General features: G+C 46.6%; 1 protein-coding gene across 1 annotated transcript in view; it reads left to right on the forward strand.

Annotated features, from left to right (window-relative positions):
* The window catches only part of BNIP2 (BCL2 interacting protein 2), a 61,709-nt gene that overhangs the window by 16,869 nt on the left and 28,520 nt on the right, over positions 1-16,320 (forward strand). The window contains exons 2-4 of the mRNA XM_075343642.1: positions 5,899-6,015; positions 8,322-8,383; positions 13,026-13,169. Of these exons, the coding sequence (XP_075199757.1) occupies positions 5,899-6,015; positions 8,322-8,383; positions 13,026-13,169 (323 nt within the window). The remainder of the gene's footprint in view (positions 1-5,898; positions 6,016-8,321; positions 8,384-13,025; positions 13,170-16,320) is intronic.

Raw genomic sequence — 16,320 nt, forward strand, 5'->3', positions numbered from 1 at the left:
AGAGCATTTTAATTTACCTGCAATAAGAGCACTGACCTCTAGGCCCGAGCACAAGTTTATGCAAACATCGAGTGAAGAATGACGGATACCCCTACCACTCCGTCATCATGCCCTGACTAGTCCTCCATCAACATGAGTATCACAACCATTCTCACCATCATCAAACACTCAACCCAAGCTGAGTGTGTGTGTATGTATGTATGTATGTATGTATATGTGTGTGTGTGTGTGTATATATATATATATATATATATATATATGTATGTGTGTAATAAATATATATACACACACAGTGCTGGCCAAAAGTATTGGCACCCCTGCAATTCTGTCAGATAATACTCAGTTTCTTCTTGAAAATTATTGCAATCACAAATTCTTTGGTATTATTATCTTCATTTAATTTGTCTTCAATGAAAAAAAAAAAATTGTCATAAAGCCAAATTGGATATAATTCCACACCAAATATAAAAAAGGGGGTGGACAAAAGTATTGTCACTGTTTGAAAAATCCTGTGATGCTTCTCTAATTTGTGTAATTAACAGCACCTGTAACTTACCTGTGGCACCTAACAGGTGTTGGCAATAACTAAATCAAACCTGCAGCCAGTTGACATAGATTAAAGTTGACTCAACCTCTGTCCTGTGTCCTTGTGTGTACCACATTGAGCATGGAGAAAAGAAAGAAGACCAAAGAACTGTCTGAGGACTTGAGAATCCAAATTGTGAGGAAGCATGAGCAATCTCAGGCTATGTGCGCCCGTTGCGTAATTGCCGCTGCGTAACTGCATACGTCCTGCGTCCCCAGCATAATCTATGGAGATTGTGCAGGAGACGTGCGCACGTGGTGTATTAGAGCGCAGCGCTTCGGTTGCTGCCCGAAGCGCGCGTTCTAAGAAGTAACATGTCACTTCTTTCGTGCGCTCTGCATGAAGTCCCTGCTCTGTCTATGGGAGGGGCTGCACTCAGAGCGCATGGAATCTGCTTTTGTTTCTGCAGCGATTTGAAGCGCACGTGTGGTGTTCAAATCGCTGCAGAAATTTCTACAGGGGCAGTACGCAACGTGTGTACATAGCCTCAAGGCTACAAGTCCATCTCCAAAGACCTGAATGTTCCTGTGTCTACGGTGCGCAGTGTCATCAAGAAGTTTAAAGCCCATGGCACTGTGGCTAACCTCCCTAGATGTGGAAGGAAAAGAAAAATTCACGAGAGATTTCAACGCAAGATTGTGCGGATGGTGGATAAAGAACCTCGACTAACATCCAAACAAGTTCAAGCTGCCCTGCAGTTCGAGGGTACAACAGTGTCAACCCATACTATACGTCGGTGTCTGAATGAAAAGGGACTGTATGGTAGGATACCCAGGAAGACCCCACTTCTTACCTCGAGACATAAAAAAGCCAGGCTGGAGTTTGCCAAAACTTACCTGAGAGAGCCTAAAACGTTTTGGAAGAATGTTCTCTGGTCAGAAGAGACAAAAGTAGAGCTTTTTTTTGAGAAAAGCATCAACATAGAGTCTACAGGAAAAAAAAAAGAGGCATTCAAAGAAAAGAACACTGTCCCTACAGTCAAACATGGCGGAGGTTCCCTGATGTTTTGGGGTTGCTTTGCTGCCTCTGGTACTGGACGGCTTGACCGTGTGCATGGCATTATGAAGTCTGAAGACTACCATCAAATTTTGCAGCATAATGTAGGGCCCAGTGTAAGAAAGCTGGGTCTTCCTCAGAGGTCATGGGTCTTCATGCATGACAATGACCCAAAACACACTTCAAAAAGCACTACAAAATGGTTTGAGAGAAAGCACTGGAGACTACTAAAGTGGCCGGCAATGAGTCCAGACCTGAATCCCATAGAACACCTGTGGAGAGATCTCAAAATGGCAGTTTGGAGAAGGCACCCTTCAAATCTCAGGGACCTGGAGCAGTTTGCCAAAGAAGAATGGTCTAAAATTCCAGCAGAGCATTGTAAGAAACTCATTGATAGTTACCGGAAGCGGTTGTTCGCAGTTATTTTGGCTAAAGGTTGTGCAACCAAGTATTAGGCTAAGGGTGCCAATACTTTTGTCTGGCCCATTTTTTGGAATTTTGTGTGAAATGATCAATGATTTGATTTTTTGTTTCATTCTCTTTTGTGTTTTTTCATTGCAAGCAAAATAAATGAAGATAATAATACCAAAGAATTTGTGATTGCAACCATTTTCAAGAAGAAACTGAGTATTATCTGACCGAATTGCAGGGGTGCCAATACTTTTGGCCGGCACTGTGTATATATATATATATGTATGTATATATATATATGTATATATGTATATATATATATATATATATATATATATATATATATATATATATATATATTAGAAGGTGGCCCGATTCTACGCATCGGGTATTCTAGAATTTCCGTATTGTGTAGTTAATGTATGATTTTTGTTTATTTTTATATATATATATATATATATATATATATATATATATATATATATATATATATATATATATATATATATATAATTTATTGTATATATAGATGTTGTTGTGTGTAGTTACCAAGTGTTTGTGTAGGGCACTGTACATGTTCTGGGTGTGGCGGGGGGTGAGAGCGGTGTTGTTTGTGGAGCGTTGTGTGGGTGTGGGGTGTGTGGGTGTGTGTGTTTTGGGGGGAGGTATGTTTTCTGCAATGTGTGTGTTGTGTGATATGTGCGTATATTTGTGTGTGCCGCGTTGTCTGTGTGTGTGTGTGTGTGTGTGGGTGTCTGTGTAGGGCGGTGTTTGTGGTTCCCAGTGTGTGTGTGTGTGTGTGTGTGTGTGTGTGTGTGTGTGTTTTGGGGGGAAGTGCGCACCCCCCATCGTGCTCCATCCCTCATGCTGCGCACCCCCCATCGTGCTCCATCCCCCATGCTGCGCACCCCCCTTCGTGCTCCATCCCCCATGCTGCGCACCCCCCTTCGTGCTCCATCCCCCATGCTGCGCACTCCCCATGGTGCTCCATCCCTCATGCTGCGCACCCCCCATCGTGCTCCATCCCCCATGCTGCGCACCCCCCTTCGTGCTCCATCCCCCATGCTGCGCACCCCCCTTCGTGCTCCATCCCCCATGCTGCGCACCCCCCTTCGTGCTCCATCCCCCATGCTGCGCACTCCCCATGGTGCTCCATCCCTCATGCTGCGCACCCCCCATCGTGCTCCATCCCGCATGCTGCGCACCCCCCTTCGTGCTCCATCCCCCATGCTGCGCACTCCCTATCGTGCTCCATCCCCCATGCTGCGCACCCCCCATCGTGCTCCATCCCCCATGCTGCGCACTCCCCATCGTGCTCCATCCCCCATGCTGCGCACTCCCCATCGTGCTCCATCCCCCATGCTGCGCACTCCCCATCGTGCTCCATCCCCCATGCTGCGCACCCCCCATCGTGCTCCATCCCCCATGCTGCGCACTCCCCATCGTGCTCCATCCCCCATGCTGCGCACCCCCCATCGTGCTCCATCCCCCATGCTGCGCACCCCCCATCGTGCTCCATCCCCCATGCTGTGCACCCCCCATCGTGCTCTACAGTCACACATCAGACAGTATACACGCACACATCTGATCACATACACTCACACCCCACTTCTGCCTGTGCCCTCCGGTGGGCGGTCCCAGCAGCTGTGCTGCACGCAGTGCTCCTCTGCCTTCTGCCGACACGCACACATCCGATCGCATACACGCACACATCCGATCGCATACACGCACACATCCGATCGCATACACGCACACATCCGATCGCATACACGCACACATCCGATCGCATACACGCACACATCCGATCGCATACACGCACACATCCGATCGCAGACACGCACACACCCGATCGCAGACACGCACACACACATTGACGATATCGCACATACGCGCTCACACTCACAACATCCGGAGATACCACATGCTTCCGGCCATGTGATCCTCCGGCAGGTCCTGGAAGGTCACTGCACGCACAGTATCGCCGCCGAGAAGCAAGCGATATCACTGGATGTTGTGAGTGTGTTGATGCGATCTGATGTGTGTGTGTGTGTGAGGTGTGTGTGAGAGTGAGTGTGATAGTGAGTGTGATCTGATGTGTGTGTGTCTGTTCTTATGTGTGTGCATGTGTGTGTGTTCCGCCGCTGCAGGACCTTTATGCGCTCACCTGCTCCCGGTCGGCTTCTGGTGAGTATGATCGGGGGTCTTCTTTCTTCTGTCTTCTCTCTTCTGCACATGTGTACCGGGAGCCGGTGTACGCTGGTAACCATGCTACACAATATTCCCCGATGTGTACCATGGTTACCAGCATACCCCGCCCCCCGCACGCATGGGAGCCCACACCAGCGTACGCCGGCAACCCCAGCAATGCGAGGGTATGTGTCGGCTGGGTTGGCGGCGTACGCTGATGTGGGCTCCCGGGGGTACAGCACTCAACTGGGAGTCGGTGCTCCGTGTTGGTTCGGGGAATGCGTGCGGGGGGCGGGGCCAGAGCGAGCGTGCAATGCATGAGGGGGGCGGGGTGTGGCCGAGTTGCCAATGCGTGCAGGGGGGCGGGGCGAGAGGCCAATCCGTGTGGGGGGCGGAGGCGAGGCGAGCGGCCAATGAGACGCTTGTCGCGGTAACGACAGAATTTTGGAGCAAGACAGACAGACAGAGTAAGGCAATTATATATAGATATATATATATAGATAGATAGATAGATAGATAGATAGATAGATAGATATATATGGGGATTGTCTTACACCAGATCTGTTCAGCTGCGTTCCCTGAGCGTCCCGAGGGCAGGATGCGACTCACGCTTGGCTGCAGACTAGCCGAGTGTACACTTCTACCCAGGTGTGCTGCATCTTCTAGCGATTCTCACTTCTTAATTTCTATAAGGTTTGGTAACACTTGTTTTAAATTGTCGTCAAAGCTGCAAAATGCATGATGAGAAGTGAATACCATTAAAATTTCCATCTGCTATGTTTTCGATACATGCAAGGCTACTTTCTTAATCTTATGGTCATATTTTCATTTTTCTCTGCCACAGATATTTAGACTCTAATTTAGAGAGGTTGTGAGTGAAGAAGGAAATTTACTAAGGGAAATATACTGTACATGCGTGCACTACCGGCCGCGCCTCATATATATGCCTCTGGGCTGATGAGTTTGGGTCATCACAGATGTGTGAAGGGAGCTTTATGTGGGCTTCACACGGTACGATCTATCGTGCGATTACACGAGCGATCGTACCCGCCCCCGTCGTTTGTGCATCACGGACAATTAGTTGCCTGTGGCGCACAAAGTCGTTAAACCCCCGTCACACGTACTTACCTGCTGAGCGACCTCACTGTGGGCGGCGAACATCCACTTCCTAAAGGGGGAGGGATGTTCGGCGTCACAGCGACGTCACACAGCGGCCGGCCAATGGAAGCGGAGGGGCGGAGATGAGCGGGACGTAAACATCCCACCCACCTCCTTCCTTCCGCATAGCCGGCGGGAGCCGCGGGACGCAGGTAAGCTGCAGGTCATCGTTCCCGGGGTGTCACACGGAGTGATGTGTGCTGCCACGGGAGCTACGAACAACCGGCGCCATTAAAAAGAAACAATTTTTTAAAAATAAGCGACGAGTACACGACTCACGATTTGTGAGCGATTCTGCATCGCTCGGAGGTGTCGCACGAAACGACGTCGCAAGCGATGCCGGATGTGCGTCACGAAAACCGTGACCCCGACAATGCATCGCACGATGGCTCGTCTCGTGTGATGCCCGCATTAATCTTAGTTTGGGCTACTTTCTAAGGCCTTTACATTGCTTGGTGCACATGTATGATTGTTTATGCCAGGATCATTTTCGTTTACATTTAATGTTTCCTTGTTCTGTATCTCATCTTCTAATTGTGTTATTCATTGACATATTTTAGCCAAGACACGTTTTCTGGATCCTTTGAAAGACAGGAGTCTGTGGCTACAACTGAAGCCCGGCTTAGGATGGAAGGCGTAGAGCTTAAGGAGGAATGGCAGGATGAAGATTTTCCCAGGTAAGTGTGTTCTTCATACCATAACTGTGTATTGTGCAGGTTGTCATGTATCTGTTGCTGATACTCTATGGAGGGACACTGTATCTTCAGATGCCAGCCATTCCTTGTTATGAATGCAGAGTAGTGGGGTTTTCTGTTGTGCCTTCTGCCTCATAGAGGGCACTCCATTACATTTGCCCTATATTCCCTTTTCAAGAGGTCTTTGAGAATAGATTTTGTAGGTTGCATCGACCTGTGCACGTTGAAAATAACAATCTGGTAAGGTACTTGGCCTCACCTGCTCCAACACTGCATTTGGTTCTCATTGATAGACTGCAGCGGTGACTTAACTACTGCAGCCAATTACTGTCAGTATCACAGCTGTGCCCAATGTTTAGCTATAGCCAGTTGTATCTACAAAATGTTTTCCTTTTAAAAACAAATAGTGCCAAGTACTATTCTAGGCTTTGATGTAGGTGATTTATCCTTTAGGCTACGTGCCCATCCATGGTGGGGGTTTTTTGGGGGGTTTTTTGTGTGCTTTTCGGCCTTGTGCCCACAGGGCGTTTTTCGATCGTTTTTCATTGCTTTTTAATCCATAAAAGCAAGGAAAAAGCATCTTGGCAAAGTCTATGAGAATCGGGACTTGCTGTGCCCACATTGCTTCTTTTTCAGTTGCTTTTTTTTCTTGCTGACAAAAGAAGCAACATGTCAATTATTTTAGCGTTTTGTCCTGCTTTTTTCCCCCAATTGACTTCAATTTAGTCAGGGAAAAAAGCAGAAAAAACGTATGTGTAATGCCCACGTTGCTTTATATGTTATGCGTTTGGGCATTTTTAGGGAGAAAAGAAAGCTATGGCTAGATTCCTTCATAGAAGAAAGCCACATAGCCAGCGTCGGCAGCCGTTTCCTTATCTCCCAGTGTTTAGGCGACAGTTCTCTGCAGGGACCCCCCCGCTGACGTCACAAGGTGAAGAGTTCATCCCAGCGGGGGATCCCCAGGAAAACCCCCCGGTAATCCTACATGAATTGTATTCACCTTGTGACATCCCCGAACGTCCCTGCAGAGAGGTGCACCGCAAGAATACTGAATGCCTGGTGCACAGCAGGGAACCCCCGCTGACGTCAAGGTGAACCCCGAAAAACCCTGGGGATCCTCCTGCATGAACTGTGTTCACCTTGTGCCGTGCAACAGGCATTCAGCATTCTTGCGGTGTTTTACTGCGACACCTGTCTGCTGTAAGCCCGGGGAAGCCACAAGGTGAATACAGTTCATGCAGGAGGATCACCGGGGTTTCCTGGAGATCCGTTGCTGGGTTGAACTCTTCACCTTACTCACCTCTCTGTAGACTTCCGGGTCACGTCCCATGGGCTCCAGGACCCGCTGGTAAGCAGCTGATGCTGTCACCTGACAGTATCATCTGATTGTTTATGTCCAGGGGTGGAAAGCCCTATGGCTTTTTAACAATCAGATGATGAATCAGCTGATCTTCGCTGGACGTAAATGATCAGATGATGCTGTCAGGTGACAGCATCAGCTGCTTACCGGCGGGTTACTATGGCAACGGTGGCAGCGGTGACGTCACCGCTTACCAACCCGCAGTCTCTGCTCACTCATTGAGTGATTAGACAGCACGGGGAGCAGAAGCGTTCTTCCTCCGCCGTGCTTTCTGATTATAGCAGAGATCGGTGACAGAAAACCAGAATCGAGGAGGGCTGAGAGCGAGTAATAAAGATGGAGTCCCTAAGTGTGTCTGTATTTATTTATAATAAAGTTGGGTTTTTTTTTCCTCTGTGTGGTGTCTTTTTAACCATTTACTGGATATTCTAAATGGCCTGGTCAAACTTGGCCTGACATTAAGAATCTCGAGCTTAATACCAGCTGGTAAAACAAAGAGGGTATTAACCCCTTATTACCCAGCGTGCCACCTGCCCATTGAAGTTAATTGGGGAAATAAGCAGAAAAAAACGCTAAAACAATTGACATGTTGCTTCTTTTTTTCAGCAAGAAAAAAAGGAACTGAAAAAGAAGCAACGTGGGCACAGCAAGTCCTGATTCTCGTGGACTTTGCCAAGATGCTTTTTCCTTGCTTTTATTAATTTAAAAAAAGCAATGAAAAATGCTAGAAAAAACGCCCTGTGGGCACAAGGCCTTATAATGTTTCATTCATTTTCCTCCTGGCATCACTGTTTTCAGTGCAATTTTGCACAATTTGATGGGAGGATATCACAAGCTTTGTGGATGCCTGCAGATGACACTAGTGTCTGTACAAGGTCTACCCTTGTTGAGCTTTTAGCTAAACCTGTCGCTTTATACTTTTGAACAGGCCACTTCCAGAAGACGACCATATTGAAGGGGATTTCTTATCTGGAGCAGATGGCAGGCCAGGTAAGAGGATTTGGCAATAATATGCCACCTATATCTTTTTATTGTAAATATTCAGAAATACCAGTGTCCATATTAGTGAACTCATATTAACACTTTTAGTAAGGATGCTTATTTTGCTGCTTTACAGCTAAAGAAGGAAGAAAAGGTGTGTCAGCAGGACCTTCTTACAGGGTCTAGAGAATTGGTGATCAGTTGTGTAAACTGATGGACTTTTAAAGGTCTTGTGTTAGGGGTACTTCACACACAGCGAGATCGCTGCTGAGTCACGGTTTTTGTGACGCAGCAGTGACCTCATTAGTGATCTCGCTGTGTGTGACACTGATTAGCGATCTGGCCCCTGCTGTGAGATCGCTGCTCGTTACACACAGCCCTGGTTCATTTTTTTATTGTTGCTCTCCCGCTGATAAGCACACATCGCTGTGTGTGACAGCGAGAGAGCAACAATCCTGAGTGTGCAGGGAGCAGGAGCCGGCGTCTGGCAGCCTGCGGTAAGCTGTAACCAAGGTAAACATCGGGTAACCACCTTGGTTACCCGATATTTACCTTCGTTACCAGCGTCTGCAGCTCTCACGCTACCAGTGCCGGCTCCGTGCATACGTAGCCGGAGGACACATCGGGTAAATAAGCAAAGGTTTGCTTATTAACCCGATTTGTGCTATGGCTACGAGTGCAGGGAGCCAGTGCTAAGCGGTGTGCGCTGGTAACTAAGGTAAACATCGGGTAACCATACCCGATGTTTACCTTAGTTACCAGTGTCCGCAGCTTCCAGACGCCGGCTCCCTGCAAGCGCAGCGTCGCTTCCACGTCGCTGCTGGCTGGGGGCTGGTCACTGGTGAGATCTGCCTGTTTGACAGCTCACCAGCGACCATGTAGAGACGCAGCAGCGATCCTGACCAGGTCAGATCGCTGGTGGGATGGCTGCTGCATCGCTAAAGTGTGACGGTACCCTTACATTATAAAGATGTAGGGGTTTTTTTTTGTTTTTTTGGGGGTTTTTTTGCAGCTGAATCCCATTCAAGTAATTAAACCTCAGCTGCAGTTTTGCAAAATGTAGTCGTGGTTTTTTTAACGTTTTTTTTATATCATACAATTCATTTTAGCTGCTTTCTTGAGTGGAGAATGTTTTTTTTTTTTTATATACTGACATTTTTTTTCTTAAACCCCTTAGTGACATTAAATGAAAATGTATGTGATGGTTGGGTGCTCGTTCCTACAACGTCATGTTTTATTTTCTTTATGCCTACAAACTGTCACTCCGTGCAAACATGCGGTGACAGGACGGTGGTCCCAGACGGCTGATCACCACTGAGCTCAGATATGGGACCATTCGCAGCTTTCCTGCTCTCTGATTATGTTTGGTCAGTTACAATCATAATGACAAAAGAAATAGTCATCCCAGCTCTGATCGCTTCACTTCTCTCAGTGCTGTTGACCCTCCATGTACCCCAAACTCCTTCCCTGTTGGCAATTGCTTATTTTTTTTGTTTATTACAAAAAATTATGTAAGGCTAGTTTCACACTTGCGTTGGACGAAATCCACTGGGTCCGTTGCTGCGTCGTTTTGACACATCCGTTATTTTTGTGGTGTCAACGGATGCAACGGATCCGTTATTTCACAGGAATCCGTTAGCTGATTCCTGTGAAATAACGGACCCGTTGCGTCCGTCTAACTGAATGCGTCTGCTCTGTTTTTTGTTTTTCATTTTTTTCATTCTGGGCATGCTCAGTAGAAATTAGCGGAATCCAGCAGCGGATTCCGTTGTAAAGCACTTTGCAACGGAATCCGCTACCATAGGGAGCCATTATAAATTTTAACGGAAGCAACGGATTCCGCTGGTCGGTGTCATTTTGACGCAAGCAAATAACGTTACATTCAGTGTTGCTTCCGCTCGGCGGAAACAATGGAGCGTCGACCAACGGAAGCAACGCAGGTACTTTTTGGCACAATCCGTCATCAATGCAAGTCTATGGGAAACAGCGGAATCCGTTAACTGATTCCGCTGATTCCCAAGACAGCGTATTGCGCCAAAAAAAAAAAATACCGGAAGTGTGAAAGTACCCTAAAAAAAATAGTGTTAGAAGGTAGATAAGTATGACTTGTTGTAGCAGGCATTCATTTTGGTTAGGTGCAAACAACCATATTTTTGACCTCCGCGTGATCCAACAAAGCGTGGGATTGCACCCAGAACAATACTATTCTATGAGGTCGTGCCCAAGTCCTTTTTGCCTCTGTAAATCGGTTTGCACTTGTCCATTCAAGTGAATGGGTCCATGGAAAAAAAAAAATCTGTCTGCACTCAGATCACGTCTAGTGAAGTCCGATTTTTCATGAACTGACCGAATGGAGAAGAAATAAATACCTTTTTTTTTCTATCGCACTCTGATTGCACTCGGTCAGTCTGATCAGAGTGTGATTAGCATAATTAGACCGAAGGTCGTCTGCAGCTAGCCTAAAGGCCCCGTCACACTAAGCAACATCGCTAGCAACATCGCTGGTAACGAACAACTTTTGTGACGTTGCTAGCGATGTTGCTGTGTGTGACATCCAGCAACAACCTGGCCCCTGCTGTGAGGTCGTTGGTTGTTGCTGAATGTCCTGGGCCATTTTTTAGTTGTTGCTGTCCTGCTGTGAAGCACAGATCGCTGTGTGTGACAGCGAGACAGCAACAACTAATGTGCAGTGAGCAGGGAGCCAGCTTCTGCTGAGGCTGGTAACTAATGTAAACATCGGGTAACCAAGAAGCCCTGTCCTTGGTTACCCGATATTTACCTTTGATACCAGCCTCCTCCGCTCTCACTGCCTGTGCTGCCGGCTCCTGCTCTGTGCACATGTAGCTGCAGCACACATCAGGCAATTAACCCGATGTGTGCTGTAACTAGGAGAGCAAGGAGCCAGCACTAAGCAGTGTGCGCTGCTCCCTGCTCTGTGCACATTTAGCTGCAGCACACATCAGGCAATTAACCCGATGTGTGCTGTAACTAGGAGAGCAAGGAGCCAGCGCTCAGTGTGCGCTGCTCCCTGCTCTGTGCACATTTAGCTGCAGCACACATCGGGTTAATTAACCTGATGTGTGCTGTAACTAGGAGACTGGGGGCTGGTCACTGGTTGCTGGTGAGCTCACCAGCAACTCGTGTAGCCACGCTCCAGCGATCCCTGCCAGGTCAGGTTGCTGGTGGGATCGCTGGAGCGTCGCAGTGTGACAGCTCACCAGCAACCTCCTAGCAACTTACCAGCGATCCCTATCGTTGTTGGGATCGCTGGTAAGTTGCTTAGTGTGACTGGACCTTAAGGAGTAGTGGTAGGTTTCAGGTTAATCAGTTTTAGATTTTGAACATATTTATAAGGCCGTCTTTTATACTTTGTGTTTTCTGATCTTTTTTATTTTATTAAAAAATGGAAAAAACGACTAGTGGTTTCAAAAGTGAAAACACTGGAAAAACTGCTCAAAGATGCGTTGGCTATCTTCTAGGCATCTGCTGAACCTTCTTATTGACTTTTATTGTAAGTATAGAGCGTCTTCTGTGCGGAAGATGCCTGAAGAATGCCTGCTCATTGCTGCTCTGGTTAAAAGGTGTTCCAAACACTGATCCTATCCACAGAAGGTTGTTTGGTTTGTACTAAATCCTCAAACTGTTTCAACATATAAGTCTCTATAATCATCTCTTCTATAGACTGGCAGAAGTGGTAATGTTAGAACCTCTGTGGCCAGCGTCAGGCTGATTCTCACTTTGATGGGTCTTTTCTAAAATTGTCCAAGGAAACCTACCGTACCGGCTCAATTATACTGACATACACAAACCCAGGAAAGCCCAATGGTATCAGTGCATTGCTGAATTCTAGATCCATAATTGGTCAAGGAGAAGTAGAATTTTAAGGCCCAACGCCAGTGATTTATTTATTTATTTTTAATCCCTTTATGTGAGTGCAAGGCCGCGCTCACATCGGTGTATTTTGCCGCAGGGCCAGATCCGGTACAAATGCGTTTCAGCTCCATTCATTTCCTATAGAATTGCAGTCACATGCGGTGCATGTGACCACATCCCGCCATGACTCCATTGGAGGTGAATTGAGCTGAAACGCATTTGTACTGGATCCGGCCCTGCGGCAAAATACCGCTGATGTGAGTGGCGCCTAATGCATGTAGTCACACATTGCACAGTAGCCATTTTCACCCGTTTTCAGCCCCGCTCCGGCACCATGTGACTGTGACCTGCCAAGTATCAGAGTAGTTTCACTTTTCCCATAAGACTTCTCAATGCAAATCTCTGAGAATTCAGTATGAGGCTCTGTTCCTATAGACTTGTATTGAGAAAAGTGACTTCCAGAACATGCAGTAATCCGGTGGCTTACGAAAGCCATTATGGGGTGTCAGAGCGCAGCAGAAATCGGATGAAGACCCCCATCGGTGGGCATGACTTTACATTCAATACACTCACATGCGGGATCACTAACAAAGGAATCGGGGAAAAACAAGGCTGTGGAGCCTTGTACGTTACATGCTGTATCCCAGGTAATACAAATCAGGACTCTAAATCGTTTTTTTCCTGTGTACATTGGTCTTTGAAATATTTCCTCTACTTATTCCTATAATATACATCTCGTTTTGTCCCTTTGTCTGTGGACCCTGTGTGTCTGCTTTAGCTTGGGCATTTCCAGTGCTGGATCAGTCAATGTACTGTACCCCTTATTCAGCATCTCATAACTCACGCAAGTATCTACCTCCTAGCTATATCTGCATGCTTTCTATCTGCCCGTCTGTGCCTGCTGTATTACGTGCCATCTGTGGTTTGTCTTTGTGTCTACACCGTCCTGAGTCACTTCCTGCTGAAGACTATGACGTCGCCTGTCTTATAGGGATACCTGCACTATGGAGCACATAATAGTTTATACAGTGAGGGAAATATCTATTTGATACACTGGCGATTTTGCAAGTTTTCCCACCTACAAAGAATGGAGAGGGCTGTAATTTTTATTGTAAGTATAGTTAAACTATGATAGAATAAAAAAATTCTGAAAATCACATTGTATGATTTTTAAAATTAATTTGCATTTTATTTCATGAAATAAGTGTTTGATTCAGTAGAAAAACAGAACTTAATATTTGGTACAGAAACCTTTCTTTGCAATTACAGAGGTCAGACGTTGCCTGTAGTTCTTGATCAAGTTTGCACACACTGCAGCAGGGATTTTTGCCCACTCCTCCATAAAGATCTTCTCCAGATCTTTCAGGTTTCGGAACTGTCACTGGACAACATTGAGTTTCAGCTCACTCCAAAGATTTTCTATTGAGTTCAGGTCTGCAGACTGGCAAGTCCACTCCAGGACCTTGAAATGCTTCTTTTGGAACCACTCCTTAGTTGCCCTGGCTGTGTATTTCGGGTCATTGTCATGTTGGAAGACCCAGCCACCACCCGTCTTCAATACTCTTACTGAGGGAAGGAGGTTGTTGGCCAAAATCTCACAATGTATGACCCCATCCATCCTCCCTTCTATACGGTGCAGTTGTCCTGTCCCCTTTGCAGTAAAGCACCCCCAAAATATGATGTTTCCACTTCCATGCTTCACAGTTGGGACGATGTTCTTGGGGTTGTACTCCTTCCTCCAAAAACTGCAAGTGTAATTGATACCAAAAAGTTCTCGTTTGGTCTCCTCTGACCACATAACCTTCTCGCATACCCTCCTCTGGATCACCCAGATGGTAATTTGCAAACTTCAAATGGGCCTGGACCTGTGCTGGCATGAGCTGGGGGACCTAGCGTGACCTACAGGATTTTAATTCATGACAGTGTAGTGGGTTACGAATGGTAATCGTTGAGACTGTGGTCCCAGCTCTCTTCAGGTCATTAACCAGGTCCTGCCATGTAGTTCTGGGCTGATCCCTGACCTTTCTCAGAATTATCCTTTACCCCACAAGGTGAGATCTGGCATGGGGCCCCAGACAAAGTAAGATTGACGATCATCTTGTGTTTCTTCAATTTCCTAATAATTGCACCAACATTTGTTGCCTTCTCACCAAGCTGCTTGCCTATTGTCCTGTAGCGCATCCCAGCCTTGTGCAGGTGTCAAATATTTTCTCTGGTGTCCTTAGATGGCTCTTTTGTTTTGGCCATAGTGGAGAGGTCGGAGTGTGATTGTGTGGACAGCTGTCTTTTATACAGTTCACAGGTGCAATTAATACAGGTAATGAGTGCAGAGTAGGAGGGCTTCTTAAAGAAAAAATAACAGTTCTGTGAGAGACAGAATTCTTGTTAGTTGGTAGGTGATCAAATATTTATTTCATGCAATACAATGCAAAATAATTATTTAGCACATACAATGTGATTTTCTGGATTGGGGGGGAGCTGTCTGTCACAGTTGAAGTGTACCTACTAAAAAAATTATAGACCTCTCCAATCTTTGTAGGTGGGAAAACGCGCAAAATTGGCAGTGTATCAAATACTTATTTACCACAGTACATGTGGATATGTTTAGTGCAGGTTACACCTCATGCTGTGCTATAGCACTGTAAGCACCACAAGATTACAATAAAATATTTGACTTTCGAAGCATATATGGCACACAAAACTCATTTTGGGCTCATGCATAGTACCTTGATATGCGCCTGTACATATTGTGATAAATGGCCTACTGTACCTCCGTGCGCCTGTGTTTTCATATTACAGCTGTATTCTATGAATGGAATACTCCTGTAATTCTGCGCTTTACAAAGGTATCATGTAATGGCTATCAGAATGCATGCAGCTCTGTAGTATGGAGCCAGCTGTAGAGATGGAGTGTGCCTTGCTGTGTGCATGTGGCCTTAAAGAGGCGCATGCACAGTAACCAAAAGGACACTCTAGACCTATGAAGATAGAATGGAGCCCTGTGGAAGTCCATGCTAAGGTTCCAATGCAGTGTGGACAGAGCTTTAAAAGGGATTGTCTACTATTTTTACATTGATTGGATATCCTTAGGATAGGTGATCAATGTCTGATTGGCTGAGGTCCGGCACCCAGCACCCCCACCGTCAGCTGTTCTCCGTAGCGGCAGGAGGCAGCTGGAAATACTCAGTTCTGGATCTGCCCCGTCTTTTCATAGCAGCCGGGTACTGCACATCCACTTCCTATAGATTTGAATGGAAGGTGTATGTGTACTATGTGGCCACTATCTGTTGGCTGGGCAGCTCTGAAACTGAGCATTTCTTGTCTCCTGCTGCCGGCACAGTGAACAATTGATCGGCAGAGGTGCAGGGGGTTGGACCTCGACCAATCAAACATTGATGACCTACCCGAAGGTTAGGCCATCAATGTAAGAGTAGTGGACAATCCCTTTAAGGCTCCGTCCACACTGCATTAGAACCTTATCATGTACTTCCTTGGGGCTCCATTCTACCTACCCAGGGCAAGGCTGTACTTTTGGCTACTGTTGGGGGTAGTATGCATAGACAGGTTTTCTGTACTGTATATGAAAGCAGCAGACTGTGATCTAGCATATAATCTTCTGGGGTCTCCCAGTCTCTGTTTACATGTGACTCACTATCGGCATAGTGGCAGGGCTAAGCGGTGATGCTAGTACAGTACGGTACTGTGCCGCTGCAGCCATGTGACTCACTACCGGCATAGTGGCAGGGCTAAGCGGTGATGCCAGTACAGTACGGTACTGTGCCACTGCAGCCATGTGACTCACTTCCGGTATAGTGGCAGGGCTAAGCGGTGATGCTAGTACAGTACGGTACTGTGCCACTGCAGCCATGTGACTCACTACCGGCATAGTGGCAGGGCTAAGCGGTGATGCTAGTACAGTACTGTACCACTGCAGCCAGTGAGTGGAGCAGATCGCTCCAGTAAACAGGTGAGCACTATTTTTTTTGTTTTGTTTTCTTAATCTTGAAATATTGGGTGACCTCTTTTTATTTGTTGTAATGATACGATCTCCCTTTAGCTGAAATGTTTCACAA

This window comes from Anomaloglossus baeobatrachus, chromosome 4 (assembly GCF_048569485.1).
Source record: "Anomaloglossus baeobatrachus isolate aAnoBae1 chromosome 4, aAnoBae1.hap1, whole genome shotgun sequence".
Classification (NCBI taxonomy): Eukaryota; Metazoa; Chordata; class Amphibia; order Anura; family Aromobatidae; genus Anomaloglossus; species Anomaloglossus baeobatrachus.